The sequence below is a fragment of the Postia placenta genome, assembly GCF_002117355.1.
Source record: "Postia placenta MAD-698-R-SB12 unplaced genomic scaffold POSPLAscaffold_10, whole genome shotgun sequence".
NCBI lineage: Eukaryota > Fungi > Basidiomycota > Agaricomycetes > Polyporales > Adustoporiaceae > Rhodonia > Rhodonia placenta.
Window position 1 is genome coordinate 472,050 of NW_020169841.1, and position 16,435 is coordinate 488,484.

Genomic DNA, 16,435 nt, shown 5'->3' on the forward strand with positions numbered 1-16,435 from the left:
GTCGTTTGGGACGCACGTTGTGGTAGATTGCATCTGCCAGCTATATGGACCTTCTTGGTCGTAGCCATGATGGAATAGGAAGGAATAATAGAGACCAATATGCATACAGATGACCGACCATGTACTGTCCGTGACACTCATCCCCAACGCATCCGACGCGCCTACGGTCCTCTTGACCCAAGACTCCCCAGCCGTGCCATAGTATCTTCACTGTTTTCTTGCTCTTCGATGCTGTCCGATTGGGTGACCTGGGTAGCGTTGATTGTATACAGATGAGCGTCAGGGATCATTGTACTAAGAGGGACACAGACCACTCGAAGCACGGACTTCTTCGAAGATTCTTGCAGCTCGCCCGCGATGATGAGCTCGTCCAGGATCTGTGAGACGTCAGCGCCGGAGTATCGGGGATAACGGTGGGAAACACAGACTGCATATGCTTTCTGGAAATTGAAGATGCTGTACACCGAAACCGTCAGCAATGAATGAGGACCAGGCGATCAAACGGGCTCACAGGTCGAGCTCGCATACCTGATCGAGACGAAGTCAAAACAAGCGACATATATGGTGGTGGCACGAACTTACGTTTCCAAAGTATCTGTCAAGCACCTCCACATATCTATGGATGATCTCCAGCGTGATCAGCTCGTTGTCCCCGGAACCAATCCCACAGACGAAGAACAGCGACGCATAGCGGCGATAGACCACCTTAGTGTCTGGAGACGCGTCAATCACAAGAGCGGTCGGAGCCTCCGATGTGGAGATGCGTACCCTTATACTCGAGGACGTTGCACATGCGCGTCCTGCGTGCTAGAACGAGCTGGGTGACGTCCTTGACGATCTTGGCCTTGGTCTTCTGCGGCATTGTCGTGAACCACTTTGCAAGACGGACCTTGCCTGAGGAGTGGGGAAGGGGAATGGGCACAAGAGCAGGAGCAGGGAATCATAAGAACGAACCTTGTCGGGAGACGAGGAGGATGTAAGTGATCATGGTGGCGGGAGTGATGCGCCAGGCGCGCTCAGCAGCGATCGGTGTAGCACTGCTGATTGCCATTCCTGGAAGATAACAAGCAGGACCAAACATACTCACACTTATGATTCCCGCTGCGGTGATCGAGAGATTCACTCCGGCGCCTACGCGTCCGGGGGGACTTGACATTATTTCTTTATCATCTCTTGTCACATTCACCTCCCGGGTATGGCGTCGACGGAAGGCAAGATGGCCTTGCCTGCGTTTCTCCAGGTCCTCACAAAGCATGGCGTGCCCCCATCACGAGCAATTGCAGTTGCAGGGAAAATGTCAGCCCATCATTCTTCTCCGCACCCACTCCAGTGCACTCAGACCCTCGCCGTGCAGCTACAAGACGCACAACACCCCCTCTCAGCTCTCTAAACTCACAGACTCCAGCCTCAAGGCTGCAGGTGTGGATGACCAGGACACACGCAAGCTTGTGCTAGCCGCTTTGCGGAAAGCAGGATACAAAGCAACCCCTGGCAAACCTGCAGCAGGGACGAGCCGTGCTGCAATGCAGGGCACGCCGGGCGGTGCTGGCTCCAGCATTTCTTCCACTAGTACATCAGCAGAGGTGCGTCGCGGGTGATGGAAAATTGACGACCTCTTCTCTTAAATGAGCGCTCTGACGTCTTCCCGTCAATGTACCCGTGTGCTCGTTCCGCACGGCAAACACAGCGACCCAGGAAGAAGCGTAAGCGAGATGACGACCTGAACGAATTCCTGCCGGACAGACACCCAGAGGAGGGCGAGCAGTACGGCAGCCTAGAATTTAATGAATTGCTCGACGAACAGGTGTGTCATGCGCCCGGCTCCCGCCTGGAACAGCCCACCACTCGTACCGTATGGTCTACCCCGCTTCCCTGCTGTCTGTGGCGCCTTCTGAAACTCAGCATATGAATTGGCTATCTCGTCACTTACCAATATACAGGTTCTTCAGCCTAAGTATATGATCGTGAACCGCGCTCCCATCATGATGGCGTGGGCATTCGTCGTGGCAGAACGCCTTGGTTTTCATCGTGAGGAGGCCCTTAGTATTGGTACGCCGCGTCCGGCATTGTGCGCAGCCTAGGCTGTGCGCACCGCTTATTCGCTTCTCACCATTTTGCTCACCGCCATTTGAATTATGCAGCATCTGTGTACACGGAGATGAACGCCATAACCAAGGGCGTCTCACTTGGGGTCTTCGACAAGAACAGAGGCAAGGGCGTGGAAGCCTCCTCCAGCGGCTCGCAGCCGTACGTAGACCTCATGGGCCGACGGTTAGTACATCGTCTCCACACAACGACTAGCTACTGATACTGAAACACGGATCGTCGCTTGCTCCGCGCCTGTCTAGGGTGTACGTACCTTTCATTCTCCATACCTACTCTTCATGGTTCCGTTCCCCCTCGCTCACACGCCTCTCCCCGGACCTCCAGACCACTCTACCAAACCGCTTCCGGCAGCTGGCGCGCCCTCTCCTCTGGAACGCCCATCGTGCCTACATCCGCGTTCTCGTACATCACCCGCGCGCTGCGGCAGACAGCGCCGGCGGTCCTCGGCGCACTGCGCCTCCTTGCCGCGAGCTACACGCCCGCGGAGCTCAACCGCACGGGCTTTGCGCTCTACCAGGACTTCCGGCCAGACGTGGACGGCTGGGGTGGGCGTGGTGAGGTACGCTGCGCGACCATCTTGGCACTGCGCAGGACGGGGGTGAAGGAGGAGCGCCCCGAAGAGCGCGGAGGCGCGGAAGCGGGTAGTGCGAAACCACTAGTCAAGATTGAGCAACTCGAGGGAGATAGTGCGGGTCCCAGCGTCGATGCTAGTCGCATCATGGAAGAGCCGGAGAGCAAGAGGCCGCGTGCAATGACACTAGAGGAATATGAAGCAGCCCTGGATGCGGATGACTCGTTCGCCAACTTGGACCTCAGCAACATTCCGTGACTTTGTGGGTTGCCTGACCTTCATGAGAAACATAGTCACCTCCTGCGGTTCCGTATGTGATGCATAGTAGGGGAACGCGGTGCGTCAAGATTGTCGTATAATGTAGCTACATTAACAAACCATAGCGTCTAATAAATCCAGCTATTCACTGTCCTGAGCCTCTCTAGCACGATCCACTGGGACTCCCGATACCGTGCAGCTTTCAGTTGAGGTTTTTGATGACAGCAGCGGTGAACTCAGAGGTCGTTGCAGAGCCTGCGCGAAGTAGAGGGGATTTAAAGGAATGCACAGTAGAGACGAACAAGCTGTATAGACGTACCACCCATATCCGCAGTGCGGACCGTGGCAGCATTGATAACATCGAAGGTCGCGCTAGCAATGTTATTTGCGAGGCCGTCCAGACTATTCATGCGATGAGCTGGAGCTTGACTAACGACAAGTACAATGTAGAACGCACCCGAGATGTCTCAACATCATGGTGGCACTCAGAATCATGGCTGCAGGGTTGGCTTTGTTAGTACCCATGATGTCCTTCGCAACGTGACGGCATCCAGGCTCAAAAAGAGCATATTCCTACGGGAAACGATTTTCAATACATTGTTGATTGGGCCAGGAACAAAGTGAACGTACACGTCCAACATTGCAGCCAGGAACAATGCCAGGACCACCGACAAGGGCGGCCCCGATATTGGAGACAATCGCACCGTACAAGTTGGGCATGACCATGACGTCGAACTGCGAGGGTCGTGCAACCAGCTGCATGGACCTGTAAAGCAGTGCTTTGAGCGATCCCGAGCAGCTCAAGGCGAAATATTCTTACGTGTTGTCAACGATCATGTCATTGTACTCGATTCCCGTGTCCTTGTATTCCTCCGCAACACGGCGGAAGGTGTTCAGGAAGAGACCATCGCCGAGCTTCATGATGTTCGCCTTATGCACACACGTGACTTTCTGCAACCAGAATAAGCCTGTGACGACATCCGAAGATGCTACGGAGATCCAATCTCACACACCTTGCGGTTGTTCTTCAGCGCAAAGTCGAATGCGAAGCGCGAGATACGCTCGGCCTTGGCGCGCGTCGAGACTTTCAAGCTCTCGACAACGCCAGGGTAGCTCTGGTGCTCGAGACCAGAGTACTCGCCTTCCGTGTTCTCACGGATGATAGCGAAATCGACGTTGTTGTGGCGGGTGGGGAAGCCGGGGAGCGACTTGCAGAGGACTAGGGACGCGTAGATGTCAAGCTGCTGGCGCATGGCAACGTTCCACGAAACGTGACCGGACTGGGAGATGGGGGTGAAAAGGATACCTGCGGACATGTCGGCCAATGGATGGGTTACATGGGACAGTAGTTACGCACCCTTGAGACCGACCCGGTTGCGCCTCAAGCTCTCCACAGCCTGCTTGAAGAGATCCTCGCCGGCGGACGACATTCCGGAGACGTTGTACTGCTCCCACTCAATGGGGGCGTTGACATACTCGAAGATCTCCTTCACGGAGTCCGTAATCTCGTTACCGATACCATCACCCGGGATGAGGGTAACCTATGGCATACGCTCCGGTGTCAGGCGCGTTCTACAGAAACACGGACGTATGACATACAGTGTAGACACCGCCATACTTGGTCGGTTGCTGCCAAAGACCTAACGTCAGCAACAAGAACACGAGTTATGGTATTTGACACGTACTCTGTGGGTGATCTTCGGAAAGCCAGCAGAGAGGGTGGTGGCAGTTCTCTGAAGCGAATAACTAAGCTCAACGACTGCTACTCTATGCTCGACGCGCGCACCGCTTGGAGAGCCGGACGAGTGGCAGCGGAGAGGGCGTTGCGGAGCATGGTGGTTATGAGAGGAGGGCCAGGGTGGAGGAATGGCCAGCACTTGTCGCGGACGGCGTTGAAAAATGGGATATCGACATCGGCCGAACAAGGGAGGCGGTCGACCCGGTGCACGTGATCAACGTCATACAGCAAGCGCCAGCATGGTCGCTATGGGCGCTTGTCTGCCGCCCCAGGCAAAGCTCGTCCACCTCGGCCCACGTCGACCTCTTCGTCCCCGTTCCTGCTCTCCCTCCCGCGGCTCCCTGGTCTGCCCCGACCACCACTGTCTTTTCGTCTTTATCTCTGGCAGCCGCAAAATGGAGACAAAGGGAAAGACGCCTGTTGGCGACCTCGCAGAGCACTTACTCCCTACGCGAAGGCGCGACCTTTCATTCTATGTAGTGCTCTTCGTCGCTGTAATTCCTCTCTGGTCGATCGTGCCATTGTCGTGGGCGTTCGTGATCTACACCCTCCGATCAGGCACAGTATGGACTTTATCATGGCCAGGCCGCGCTGTATTTGCTACTGCGCTAGCTGAGGTCAGACCCAGTGACTATGTCTTGATCATCCTCCAGACGCTCACTTCCACTGTGTCCTGCTTGGTAGGCGTTCTTCAGCGTACACCACTACAACCTTGCACGTTTTATTGCCGGCCCGCACTCTCTGCCGCCGAACAAGCTCGCTGAACTCCAGGGCGCGTTCACGCGTGTCCTTAGAGCCGGCCTTGCCAATCTGCCCGAGGATGGGTTCGACGAAGAGATGCTAGACGTAGAGAGACCTGGGAGCCCCGCCGAGGATATCATCACGCTGCAGTATGACGACCCTCGAGCTGTGGATTTCCGAAATACTCTGAGAACTTGGTGAGCAGCGCACTTCTTTCTGTCGAGAGTCGAACTTACTCAAGCCCCTCCAGGTTCGGTAAGGTACCTTGGTCCGCGGTCCACAAGCATGAAATGTACACATGGTTGTACTGGTCAATCTACAACGCCTCCTACACCTCCTTTGAGGCACTTCCTCCAGTACACCAGAAAGCATTGCAAGAAGTATGCCAACTGATCGAGCGGCGATCGGGGACAACCATTCCTGAGGGTTCTAATCCCACAGTCAAGCCTTTATTACTCACATTGGACCCGGTTAGCGTTGTCTGGCGGCCACTGGTCTGGTACCTTGCTGTGGAGATCAGTAACTTCTTTGTGCGCAGACGCTTAGTGAGGGATTGGAACGTTAAGTTTGGAACATACCATGGGCTAGAGTGAGTCAGGTATTATCATGTCTTGGTGATCCTGAGCTTAGCGAGTATGCCTTGCGGTGCACGCTCCTGCTGTCATAGCTACGTTCTCCGTATTCCTCCTGGCTGGAATCATATCACTGGCCCTCGACCGCTCGTCTTCATGCACGGCCTCGGGCTCGGAATCACTCAATACCAACGCTTCTTGACAACCCTGCTCCGCACCGCCCCCAACCATCCCATTCTCGTCCCCCTTCAACCCCACGTGAGCCAGCAAATCTTCCATCCGCGGTACCTGCGTCCATTGGGGCGCCGCGACATGGCAGGGACGCTTGCGGGACTGCTGGACAAGCTCGGTTGGGCGAAGTGGGAAGACAAGGAGGAGTCGGACAGGGAGAGAGAGAAGGGTGAGGGAGATCGAGACCAAGTTCCGATGGGTGTGACGATGATAAGTCACTCGAAGTGAGTACTCTGGTTTAGAGGCGGGAAGCAATTTTGACGCGAAGCAAGTGGCTCGTTCGTACATGCTTGGATGCTGAAGGCATACCCGTCCATGGTCACTCGCTCATGCTTCATTGACCCGGTGACGTTCTGTGGTTGGGAAGGCGGTATGTGCTTCTGGCATTTGCATATCGCTCGCACTCATCTCGAACCTAGACCTTTGCTACAACTTCATATATCGTCGGTGCACGACGGCAAGTCTTATTGATATTGGCGTCATTTCAGTGATACTCATTTGTGTTCTTTTAGGGAATGGAGCTGGTCATCAAGTACTTCGTCGGCACCGAGCTCGGCGTCGCCAACTTCCTGCAGCGCCACTTCGACTGGAATGCCAACTCGCTCTGGTATGAAGAGATTCCAAATCCGCGTGATCCGAAGAAGACGAAGTTTTTCCTTGGCGGTCGGGACGACATTGCAAACGCCAAAGTGTGTTCGCTGTCTTATCACTACAACCAGAGATGCTGATACTGCTTCCCGTTTTTCAGCGAGTGAGGCGATACCTTACATCGCACGGCATTCGAAAAGGATTGTGGTACGACCCGAACGGCCGCCACGGTCAAGCAATGCTGTCTGGCTCGCCAGGGCAGAAAGAGTTTTTCAACTGGTTACTACAAGACAACCGGAAATCATGAGGACGAGCGGCATGCGCTCGGCCCATGTACGCTGATTTCTTAGAGATGAAGTCGTGAAGCTTCTGTATACCTGCTGTATATCCTACGCATGTCACCTAATTCGTTAAAATTGCTCGTACATTGCTGTCGCATTTGCTATTGATCGCAAATCACGATGATTCGCTCAGCGCGAGGGAAGGCATGAGCTTGACGGCATTTCCACTCAGGACATCTATTAGCTGCTCCTGATCAGCCGCATAGAAGTCTTCGACATTTCTCGTGAACCATCCTGCCATGTCTTTACTGACAGCTGGGGGCGAGGGCAAAGGGTTCAGAGAGGTGTCCGGGGAAGGTATGCCGACTTACCAGGAAAGTCAGTGCCAAAGAGGATCCGATTACGGTCTATAAAGTGTTCCGCAGCAGCCAGCGTAGTCTGATGAGCGCTGAGCGCAGTGTCGTAGTAGAAGCTCTTAAAATCCTCCAGGATCTCTTCCGGCATCAAGCTGCATCCCATGTGGCGCGAGAGGACAGCGACGCGTGGTGCGAGTGAAAGCGTGCTTCCGCCGAGGTGCGCGAGGATTATCTTAGTATTCGGATAGCGGCGCTTCTTACCGCTGACGACAAGGTGGGCGGCGGCCTTGTATGTCTCATTCGGGACCTAACTTCCGTCGGATACACATTTTGTGACCCAATAAAATGCGTACCTCTGTGATAGGGATTCCTAAGGATGAATGAGGATACGGCGTCGATGACGGTATTTGCGCTCCGTGCAAGAAGACTACAGTCCCTCGTCTATCGAGCTCTTCCCAAACAGGATCGTACCGATCATCACCGATGTAAGCTGCAATGCTAGACAGTCAAATGGATGTAAACGGTGTATTTGAGCTCGGCTTACTTGCGTCAGCGCCATCGCCATAGGACGACGCGAGAGCCACTCCCTGAGCATGTAGCTCATCAATAGCATAGGCCAACTCCTGAAGGGCGGCTATTAAAAGGCATATAGATTATCGATCAGTACGACGTAACTGAGGCGGAGCAGTTGATCATACCATCGGTGTCGCTTGGGATAGGTAGACATGCAAAGAAAGCGAACCGCCCAGGGTACTTTTGGCAGATGCGAGCAGCCGTGACATTGAGCTCCCGCGCCGCTGCGCGATTCGCGGGTCCAATTGGACCACTAGGCACACCCGCAGGCAATGATAACACGGCCATGTCGACGCCTAACGCATCCATGGCCTCGAGGCTGACCTCGGGGGACCATGGCAGGTTCTCCGGAGGCGTTCGGAAGCCTACTGACTCGCTTTGCGCGGCCTTGCGTAGAGTGGCAGGGAAGATGTGGTGGTGCACATCGATGCAACGGTGCTTCTGGAGAAAAGTGTATTCGGGGAATGACTCCTGTATGCGATGCGTTGCACAACACACCAGAAACATACCCGCGACATTGATCGCTAGATCCAAGCGAAGTTGCTCTTTGCCGGCAAGCTCTCGTTCTAGACGTCTGGGTTGGTGGGTATTGCAGACTTTATGTAAGTTCAAGACCGTGCGTGTCATGTGTATTGCCAACTATAGCTCAGGGTTTGTCGTGACGCGAATTGGCGAGAGCCTCGCCATATTTGTCACGCCTAACCTGGAGATGGCAGTGCTATTGAGGCAAATACTACACGGGTAGCCACTGACATCGAGAAGGAAATGAAGGCGCCGGTCTCGGGTCAACAGCGTTTGCGCATGAGCATGGAGCCTTCACCCTTAGTTGACCGTATATCTCACCTTCATCGTACATCTTCCGCTAGCGGTGGAGGGGGCCACGTTGCCGGGTGCAGAGAGCATTTGTGTAGTGAGACCTACGCCATGGATGTGTGTGGGGATCTTCGCCTGCAAAGTGAACGGGCCCAGACAGATGCCATCGACAGAATGAATTGGCAATCCCATTTTTTGCGGACTATACCGATGACATGGCTACGGCCTGGCTATCAAATGTCGTACTATGAAGCTCACACGAGAAGGCAATAGTTCGCAGTGCTCGAGTCCAGATTGAACAGAATCCTAAGCGATGCGGATGCTACAAGCATCCCGCGTGTGATCCTTCCTGAAATTGACGTAAGAGAATTGGTCGTAGGGCTAAATATCAGACGCACTGCGACGTAAGCTCTGGCACAGCACCTGCACTGCACGATGCATCGCCTCACTAGATTTCGCAAAGAGTGCCAGAGCACTCTTGTGCATGAAGGTGTCCAACGCAGCAGAACCACCAACGAAAAGATCATCGACATTCTTCACATACCACGCGTCCATCTTCCTACTGACAGCTCCCTGAGCGGGAGATAACTCAGCCAGGTCACGGTGATAACATTTAAGGCTTGTGCAGACACACCAGGGAAGTTGGTGCCGAACAGAATATGGCCTCACGAACGTCTTCGCAGCCATGAGCGTGATGTCGTGCGCAGCTAGCGCCGTGTCGAAGGGGAGCGTCTCGAAATCGCCAAGGATATCCCCCGCTGTGGGCGGGGGAGACCATGTACAAGGACAGCACCGCCGCCCGCGGTGCAAGCCAGATAGTGCTGCCACCAGTGTGAGAAAGCATGATATTTACATTTGTCCAGCGGTGCTTTTTGCCCGTCACGATAAGATGCACAGCAGCCTCGTACGTCTCGTTAGGAACCTACAAGAAGCGTTTGCATGAGCACAGCACGCGCTGCGGGGCTTCTTATAGATCCTTCAGTGACCAGTGACCAGTGACTCAGGAAGGGGTGAGGATAGAGCGTCGAGGACAGTATCTGGGCGCCATGCAGGAAGACTGCTCTGCATCGCCTGTTTAGTCCCTCCCAGATAGTGTCATAGATGTCGTGCCCGATGTATTCTTTTAGGGACCAACTGGTGAGAGTTCTGCGTGGGTGCCAAAATATATGGATTTAACCGCTTTCTTGTCTTCGCCATAAAACGATACCATGCTGATACCAACAGCGTGCAGTCCGTCTAATGCGTGGGCTAGTTTGGCAAGGACACCTAGAATGCCATTGTTAGTTCGCATTGTATCTACTAAGTGCAACCCGTATATCCTTACCTGCAGTATCGCTCAAGGTCGGAAGACATGCGAAGGACCCCAACCGTCCAGGATACTCCTTACAAGCTTGCGCCATAAAATGAATCCACTTTCTCGCCAACTTACAATCCTGGTCGCCCGGAGGACTTGGCGGGTGAAGCAGCAGCGACGGCAATACTTATTGCGGCATCGATGCCCAGCATGTCCGTCGCGCAGAGGCTGCTTTGAGAACTCCACGGCATGATCCCGGGAAGCATTGCTCAACCCAAATGACGGAAATGGGACGATGCCATGATGTCGTTGAACCTGTTAGGTTGAAAGTGGTGGTGGACATCGATGCGACGGATGCCGACTCTTGGAGAATAGTTGAGGAACTGTGGACATCCACCCTGTAGCACGCCACGCATGAGGGACACTGTAGCCGTCATTGACTAGCAGTCCGAAAAAGTCGGACGAGATTATCGGACAAAATGGCAGCATTGACGAATAACGCACAAAGGACAAACCTTGTCGGCGTGCTAAGTTGCAAAATGATCAAAGCAAGGCCGCTCAGGGTGCAGATAATATTGATATAATCGAAAACATAAGATTATACACTCGCCTCTCCCCTTGAGGTGGACATTACTTCCTGAAATCCTTGCATTCTTCCGCGTCGTAGCTTACGAACTTGCCACTCATCGAGCTCGACGCCTTGACCGCCAGCGCGGCGATCACATATCCAGATTGCTCAGGCTTGATGAGCTTCTTGTCCTCATGCAAGCCGATGAACATCTTGTGCACCTTGTCCTCTAAGGTATCTGCACCTGCTCTCAGCTGCGTCTGCATCTGTAACGAGGGAGCAAATAGGTAACGGTTGACAGCTTACTCGCGAAAAAGACATACCTGAGTGTCTACAGTCCCTGGACGCATGGCCACACAAGTCACAGATGGCTCTTCTTCGGCCAATGTTCTGCCACATACTGTCAGGCAGATCTGAGAAACAGAGGGAAAGGCGCATATACCTGCATAGGCTGTTCATTGCAGCCTTGCTAGCATTGTAAGGACCCATGGAAGGTGTCCCTTTGGTCGCAGAACCCGAACTGACAAACACCACGCGACCACCCAGGTCACTCCCGCGTAGAGATGGAAGCGTTGCCCTCAGAGCCGTAATCAGGGAGAAAAAGTTCACATCGAAGTGCGATTTCCATGCAGCAAGCGGAATATCGGGGGCGTCAACTCTACCAAGCGGGTCCAAGATCCCGGCGTTCAGTATGAGACTGTCGATATGCTGGAAGGCCTTGAGAGCAGTGGTGACAGCTTCCGAGACCACGGTTTCGTCAGTCCTATACATGAGTCCATCTAAGACTTGGGGATAGATCGTAGAGGGAACCCGAGACTAACACGTCGCCTTTGACAATTATGAGCGCGTTCTGATGAGCATTGCGCAGATCGGCGAGCTCAGGAGTCTCTGTGCGTGAGAGAGCGATGACGTTGGCGTGAAATTCGGCGAGCAGAATTGTCGTAGCTGCGAGGCCGAGTCCTCTGCGACAACAATTCAGCCACCACCCTTACGTCGGGAAGATCAATTGAAGGATGATGCACTTGGATGCGCCGGTGATGAGAACAACAGGGTTGCGCGCCATAGCTGGGACGCGAAAATGAGACGATGTGGGCGACGAGGACGGCGGCCTGGGGAGACGATGGCACGAGAGAGAGCGGGCGTCTTTCGCACGGCTGGGGTTCAGGAAGTCCGTCCCGAGGCGTGCCGAGCCAGCGCACACAGAAAAGTTGCCTGACCGCGTCCCTCGTCTCACCAATCCTTCCCAGTCATCTCCTCCCCTCTCTCCTCCCCCCAAAATCAGCATGTCGCGAGCTGCATTCACCCGCATCGCCCCTGCCCTCGCACACGCTCGCGCAGGCCCTGCAGCTGCGCTGCGCCGAGCTGCTCTTGCGCGCAGTTATGCTACACAGAGCGAACAGACAGTCAGTGATTCGCGTCGTTTCCGAAAGCATTCGTCGATCTAACTGTAGTTATTATCTCAGGTGACTGTTCGTGATGCCCTCAACTCCGCGCTCGAGGAGGAGATGTTGCGAGATGACAGGGTCTTCGTCATTGGCGAGGAGGTTGCACGATACAACGGTGCCTACAAGGTATATTTCTTCGAGATATGGCCGCCCTGCCCTCTCTCACAGCATGTCCTAGGTGACGAAGGGCCTCATGGATAAATTTGGGGAGAAGCGGGTTGTCGATACTCCCATTACAGAGATGGGTTTCGCAGGTCTGGCTACCGGAGCCGCGTTCGCTGGTTTAAGACCAGTGTAAGTTACCCTTTCACGGAGCTGTTGCGTATGCTCACCCGAATCATAGCTGCGAGTTCATGACCTTCAACTTCGCTATGCAGGCTATTGACCAAATTGTCAACTCCGCGGCAAAGACGCACTACATGTCTGGCGGCGGCGTCACTTGCCCGATTGTGTTCCGTGGACCTAATGGTGCAGCTGCTGGTGTGGCTGCCCAGCACTCACAAGACTACGCAGCATGGTACGGCTCAATACCAGGCCTCAAGGTCGTCAGCCCTTGGAGTGCAGAGGATTGCAAAGGTCTCTTGAAGGTGCGTTCATCATGAATGGCATGTATAACAGTGTTCGCCCATCTCAGTGTTTCAGGCTGCTATTCGGGATCCTAACCCCGTTGTCTTCCTCGAGAACGAGATGATGTACGGTGTCAGCTTCCCCATGTCCGAGGAGGCGATGTCAGACAACTTCATCCTCCCCATCGGCAAGTGTAAAGTCGAGCGCGAGGGTAGCGATGTCACCATCGTTGCGCACAGCTTGATGGTCACCCGCAGTCTTGATGCCGCTGACGAATTGGCGAAGGAGGGCATCAAGGCGGAGGTCATCAACCTGCGTAGCATACGCCCCCTCGATATTGACACTATTAAGAAGTCGATCCAGAAGACAAATCGGTATGTTCTCCGGACGCCGCTCACAGACATCCAGCTGATCAACGCGTGTCTTAGTCTCGTTATCGTCGAGGGTGGTTTCCCCGCCTTCGGTGTCGGCAGCGAGATCTGCGCACAAGTGATCGAGAGCGAAGCCTTCGACTACCTAGACGCCCCCGTCGAGCGTGTCACCGGCGCTGATGTGCCCACACCCGTACGTGTCTGCCCTGTCGAGCGCTGCCCTATCGTTGACATTGCTTTTAGTACGCTATCAACCTGGAGGCCCGTGCTTTCCCAGATGGCCCCGTCATCGCGAAGGTTGCCAAACGTGCTCTGTACAGGACAAACTAAGGGGCCTCCCACCTTGAATGTAGCTGTGGCGTTGGGCTGCACTTATGAGGAGGGACATCGTTTCAAGTATTTTCGGTTGGGGCTGTCTAGAGCATGTTATCATCTAGGAAGCATCCTCTTATTGTAGTACGTTACTCTACATATCTGTTACACTTCTCGCTCGCTTGAGATCACTAGAGATAAATTACAGAGCCCGCAGGCGGACCCTGACGGCGTTCGCGTGCGCTTGCAACCCTTCGCAATCAGCCAGTGTTGCCACCACAGGGCCAAGACCCCTCAAACCATCCGCAGTGACTTCTTGCGAGGTTATGTGTTTTTGGAAGGACAGTGTGTTGACGCCACTGAATTGACGAGCGTACCCGTTCGTCGGTAGAGTATGGTTGGTACCCGAAGCGTAGTCGCCGCAGCTAAGACTTCTGGTCAGCGATTGCTGCGATAGCTCTGGCTGTGCACACACCTCTCCGGAGAATAGGGACCGACGAAGACACTGCCAGCATTCTCTACGAGAGGCACCACCTTGCTTGCGTTTTCAAGGTGCAGGATCAAGTGCTCCGGTGCGTAGTCATTCGAGAACTTGATCGCCTCATCAACGGACTGCGCCTTGACAATGTTGCTCTTCGAAATAGACTCGCGGACGATGTCGACGCGAGGCAATGCATGAGCCTGAGCATCTAGCTCTGCTTCGATCGCCGACAACTCCCCGTCTGAAAGATTTACTGCAACGAGGACAACCTGCGAATCGACGCCGTGCTCTGCCTGCGACAGCAGATCGGCTGCGACGAATGCAGGGTTGCATGTATGATCAGCGATAACCTACAACGCAAATTTTCAAAACCTGTGCAGCATGATAGTTCATACTTGAAGCTGGTACTCACGAGGACTTCAGATGGGCCTGCAGGCATGTCGATCGATACCAGTGCATCGGTGTCATTTTGCACAAGCATCTTCGCCGCAGTGACCCACTGGTTGCCTGGACCAAAGATCTTGTCTACTTTGGGCACGCTCTGCGTCCCGTACGCGAGTGCAGCTACAGCTTGCGCACCGCCCGCCTTAAGTATTGCCGACGCCCCTACGAGGTAGGCGACGTACATCACCTCCGGCGAGATGCTCCCGTCCTGCCTGGGAGGCGTGGCGATGACGACCTCCTTGCAGCCTGCCACCTGTGCGGGGATGCCCAGCATGAGCGCGGTGGACGGGAGGATGGCAGTGCCTCCCGGAACGTACAAGCCCACGCGTGCGATGGGCCGTGCGAAGCGGGCACAGACGACACCGGGCATGGTCTCGACGGACATGGTCCCCTGCTCTGCTTGTGCTGCATGGAACTTGTGGATGTTTGCGTACGCGACGTCGATTGCATCGCGGACAGTGGGATCAAGCTGTATAGATTCTGGTGGGAATGGCGGACGCAACACAGTCGATGTAAGCTGCGCCTTGTCGAACTTGGCTGTTAGCTCCAACAGTGCGGCGTCGCCGCGGATGCGAACATCGTCGACGATTGGCTTGACCTTAGCCAGCATTTCATTGTACTTGAGTACAGGTCGGCGAAGCAACTGTGCTCTCTCGTCCACAGAAACCGCTGCGAGCTCATAGCTGCGCATGCGGATGGGTGTGTCCGGGTCAATGACCGCCTGCACGGGCTTTGGCTTCGCGCTTGATGCGGGTTTTGTCCATTGTGGCTTGGCGTTACCTGCACGGCGAGTGACCTTCTTTGCCTTCCTGTCCAGCGATCGCTCGATGTCTGCAATGCTGACACCCGCGGCGACACAACGAGTGAGGGCAAAGTAGAGCAGATCGGCCGCCTCAAAGGCGATCTCTTCCTTGGTCTGTGCGCGACACAGCTCGTCCGCTTCCTCCATGATCTTTGCGCGAAGGAGATCCGGGTCGTCGAACAATCTGCGGGTGTATGACCCTTCAGGCGCAGAAGACAGCCTTGATTGCAGGGTCTTTTCCAGTGCAAACAAACTTGTGGTCTCCGTCTCCCCAAAACAAGACGATCGGTCGAGGTGACAGAATCCTGCGCCGTGTTGAATCACACTAAACTCTAGCGAATCCGAGTCGCAGTCGAGACGGATACTGATGACATCCTGTGTTGCACCAGATGTCTCGCCCTTGCGCCAGAGACCGTGCTTGCGCGACTGATATACTCCCTTCCCAGTGGCGATGCTAGCGCTGATAGACTGCGCGGACGAATACACCAGACCCAGCGAGCGGCCCCCCTCAGCGTGAGAGGAAACGACGGTGGGTATGAGGCCATCCGGGCGGTCAGAGCTAATGGGGGAAAGGAATGCATCCGCGACATTGATGTGGCGGTCAGTCGAGGCCGAGAGAGTGAGCAGGGTCGTAGGAAGAACCAGAATAGCTCCTGCGGAGAGAAGACCGCGAATGGACGACTGCGAAGGCGGTGTGCTCGTGGTTGCAGGCAGGACATGGACAGCCGAGCCGGCGAAGAACCGGGAGAAGGAAGCAACAAAGTCGAGATCGAGCGCAGGTGTCTTTATGAGCACGCCAGACACGCCGTTGCGGATTCTGTCTGATACTGCGCTGACACTGCCTACATCGATAAGTAAGACGAGGCGATCCGCAGGCAGAATCCCGATGGCGTCCTTGGCCTGACCAAGCGGGAGGATCACCTTCTCTGCACCCTGGTCGAGGAAAGAAGTCACTTCGTCGAGAGAAAAGTCGCGATCGAGCAGGACATAGCGGGTGGCATGTTCGGGTAGATGGACTGCATTTGCCTGCGATGCCGGAACAATGACAGGGCCAATTCGAGCGAGGGCCTGCAGTAGAGCCTCGTCTGCGGCGTCCTCGAGGAGTGGTAGGAAGACAGACATTGGGAAAATATGACTCGGTGTAAATGTTCATCATGAATGAGCCGTTAGTGAGTGTGTAGCGTACACATATAATGCATGACACTTTGAGTTGTAACCATGGTCCTGTAGTGTAGCGGTCTTATCACTTGAGATTCTGAGTGTCGTGGCCTCGGTCGTACACCTCTCTTCTCAAAACCCAGGTTCGAGTCCTGGCAGGACCTG

At 54.7% G+C, this 16,435-nt stretch overlaps 8 protein-coding genes and 1 non-coding gene across 9 annotated transcripts; 4 read left to right on the plus strand and 5 right to left on the minus strand.

Moving 5' to 3' along the window:
* Positions 1-161: 161 nt before the first annotated feature.
* Positions 162-988, minus strand: POSPLADRAFT_1148335 (hypothetical protein; the record flags this gene model as incomplete). The annotated part of the gene is made up of 7 exons (XM_024486165.1): positions 162-248; positions 312-377; positions 429-456; positions 512-528; positions 583-713; positions 769-894; positions 955-988. The coding sequence occupies 7 exons, from the start codon at positions 986-988 to the stop codon at positions 162-164; spliced, it is 489 nt and encodes a 162-aa protein (XP_024337057.1).
* A 207-nt stretch (positions 989-1,195) lies between these two features.
* Positions 1,196-2,935, plus strand: POSPLADRAFT_1147841 (hypothetical protein; the record flags this gene model as incomplete). The annotated part of the gene is made up of 7 exons (XM_024486105.1): positions 1,196-1,296; positions 1,355-1,583; positions 1,688-1,804; positions 1,941-2,049; positions 2,142-2,271; positions 2,431-2,806; positions 2,840-2,935. 7 exons carry the CDS (start codon positions 1,196-1,198, stop codon positions 2,933-2,935), a joined length of 1,158 nt encoding a protein of 385 aa, XP_024337058.1.
* A 202-nt stretch (positions 2,936-3,137) lies between these two features.
* POSPLADRAFT_1147312 (hypothetical protein) lies at positions 3,138-4,769 on the minus strand (the record flags this gene model as incomplete). The annotated part of the gene is made up of 10 exons (XM_024486048.1): positions 3,138-3,190; positions 3,255-3,337; positions 3,393-3,508; positions 3,566-3,701; positions 3,756-3,886; positions 3,949-4,241; positions 4,293-4,476; positions 4,535-4,564; positions 4,621-4,666; positions 4,714-4,769. The coding sequence occupies 10 exons, from the start codon at positions 4,767-4,769 to the stop codon at positions 3,138-3,140; spliced, it is 1,128 nt and encodes a 375-aa protein (XP_024337059.1).
* A 299-nt stretch (positions 4,770-5,068) lies between these two features.
* POSPLADRAFT_1182745 (hypothetical protein) lies at positions 5,069-7,250 on the plus strand (the record flags this gene model as incomplete). Its single annotated transcript, XM_024488944.1, has 8 exons — positions 5,069-5,290; positions 5,358-5,611; positions 5,665-6,003; positions 6,082-6,441; positions 6,490-6,587; positions 6,637-6,695; positions 6,730-6,906; positions 6,966-7,250. 8 exons carry the CDS (start codon positions 5,069-5,071, stop codon positions 7,110-7,112), a joined length of 1,656 nt encoding a protein of 551 aa, XP_024337060.1. The 3' UTR covers positions 7,113-7,250.
* An 11-nt stretch (positions 7,251-7,261) lies between these two features.
* Positions 7,262-8,533, minus strand: POSPLADRAFT_1058445 (hypothetical protein; the record flags this gene model as incomplete). The annotated part of the gene is made up of 6 exons (XM_024481040.1): positions 7,262-7,401; positions 7,458-7,749; positions 7,796-7,932; positions 7,987-8,076; positions 8,141-8,456; positions 8,525-8,533. The coding sequence occupies 6 exons, from the start codon at positions 8,531-8,533 to the stop codon at positions 7,262-7,264; spliced, it is 984 nt and encodes a 327-aa protein (XP_024337061.1).
* Positions 8,534-10,681: 2,148 nt separating this feature from the next.
* POSPLADRAFT_1171302 (hypothetical protein) lies at positions 10,682-11,793 on the minus strand. The gene is made up of 5 exons (XM_024488126.1): positions 11,713-11,793; positions 11,512-11,652; positions 11,133-11,453; positions 11,014-11,080; positions 10,682-10,956 (listed from the first exon to the last, which is right to left on the minus strand). Exons 1-5 carry the CDS (start codon positions 11,751-11,753, stop codon positions 10,753-10,755), a joined length of 774 nt encoding a protein of 257 aa, XP_024337062.1. The 5' UTR covers positions 11,754-11,793; the 3' UTR covers positions 10,682-10,752.
* A 180-nt stretch (positions 11,794-11,973) lies between these two features.
* Positions 11,974-13,403, plus strand: POSPLADRAFT_1058447 (hypothetical protein; the record flags this gene model as incomplete). Its single annotated transcript, XM_024481041.1, has 7 exons — positions 11,974-12,093; positions 12,154-12,261; positions 12,314-12,429; positions 12,479-12,722; positions 12,778-13,076; positions 13,131-13,266; positions 13,317-13,403. The coding sequence occupies 7 exons, from the start codon at positions 11,974-11,976 to the stop codon at positions 13,401-13,403; spliced, it is 1,110 nt and encodes a 369-aa protein (XP_024337063.1).
* Positions 13,404-13,506: 103 nt separating this feature from the next.
* Positions 13,507-16,234, minus strand: POSPLADRAFT_1182754 (hypothetical protein; the record flags this gene model as incomplete). The annotated part of the gene is made up of 3 exons (XM_024488945.1): positions 13,507-13,810; positions 13,861-14,216; positions 14,279-16,234. 3 exons carry the CDS (start codon positions 16,232-16,234, stop codon positions 13,588-13,590), a joined length of 2,535 nt encoding a protein of 844 aa, XP_024337064.1. The 3' UTR covers positions 13,507-13,587.
* A 98-nt stretch (positions 16,235-16,332) lies between these two features.
* On the plus strand, positions 16,333-16,434 carry POSPLADRAFT_t99. The gene has a single exon. It is a non-coding gene; the product is annotated as a tRNA-Gln (tRNA).
* Position 16,435: the final 1 nt, after the last annotated feature.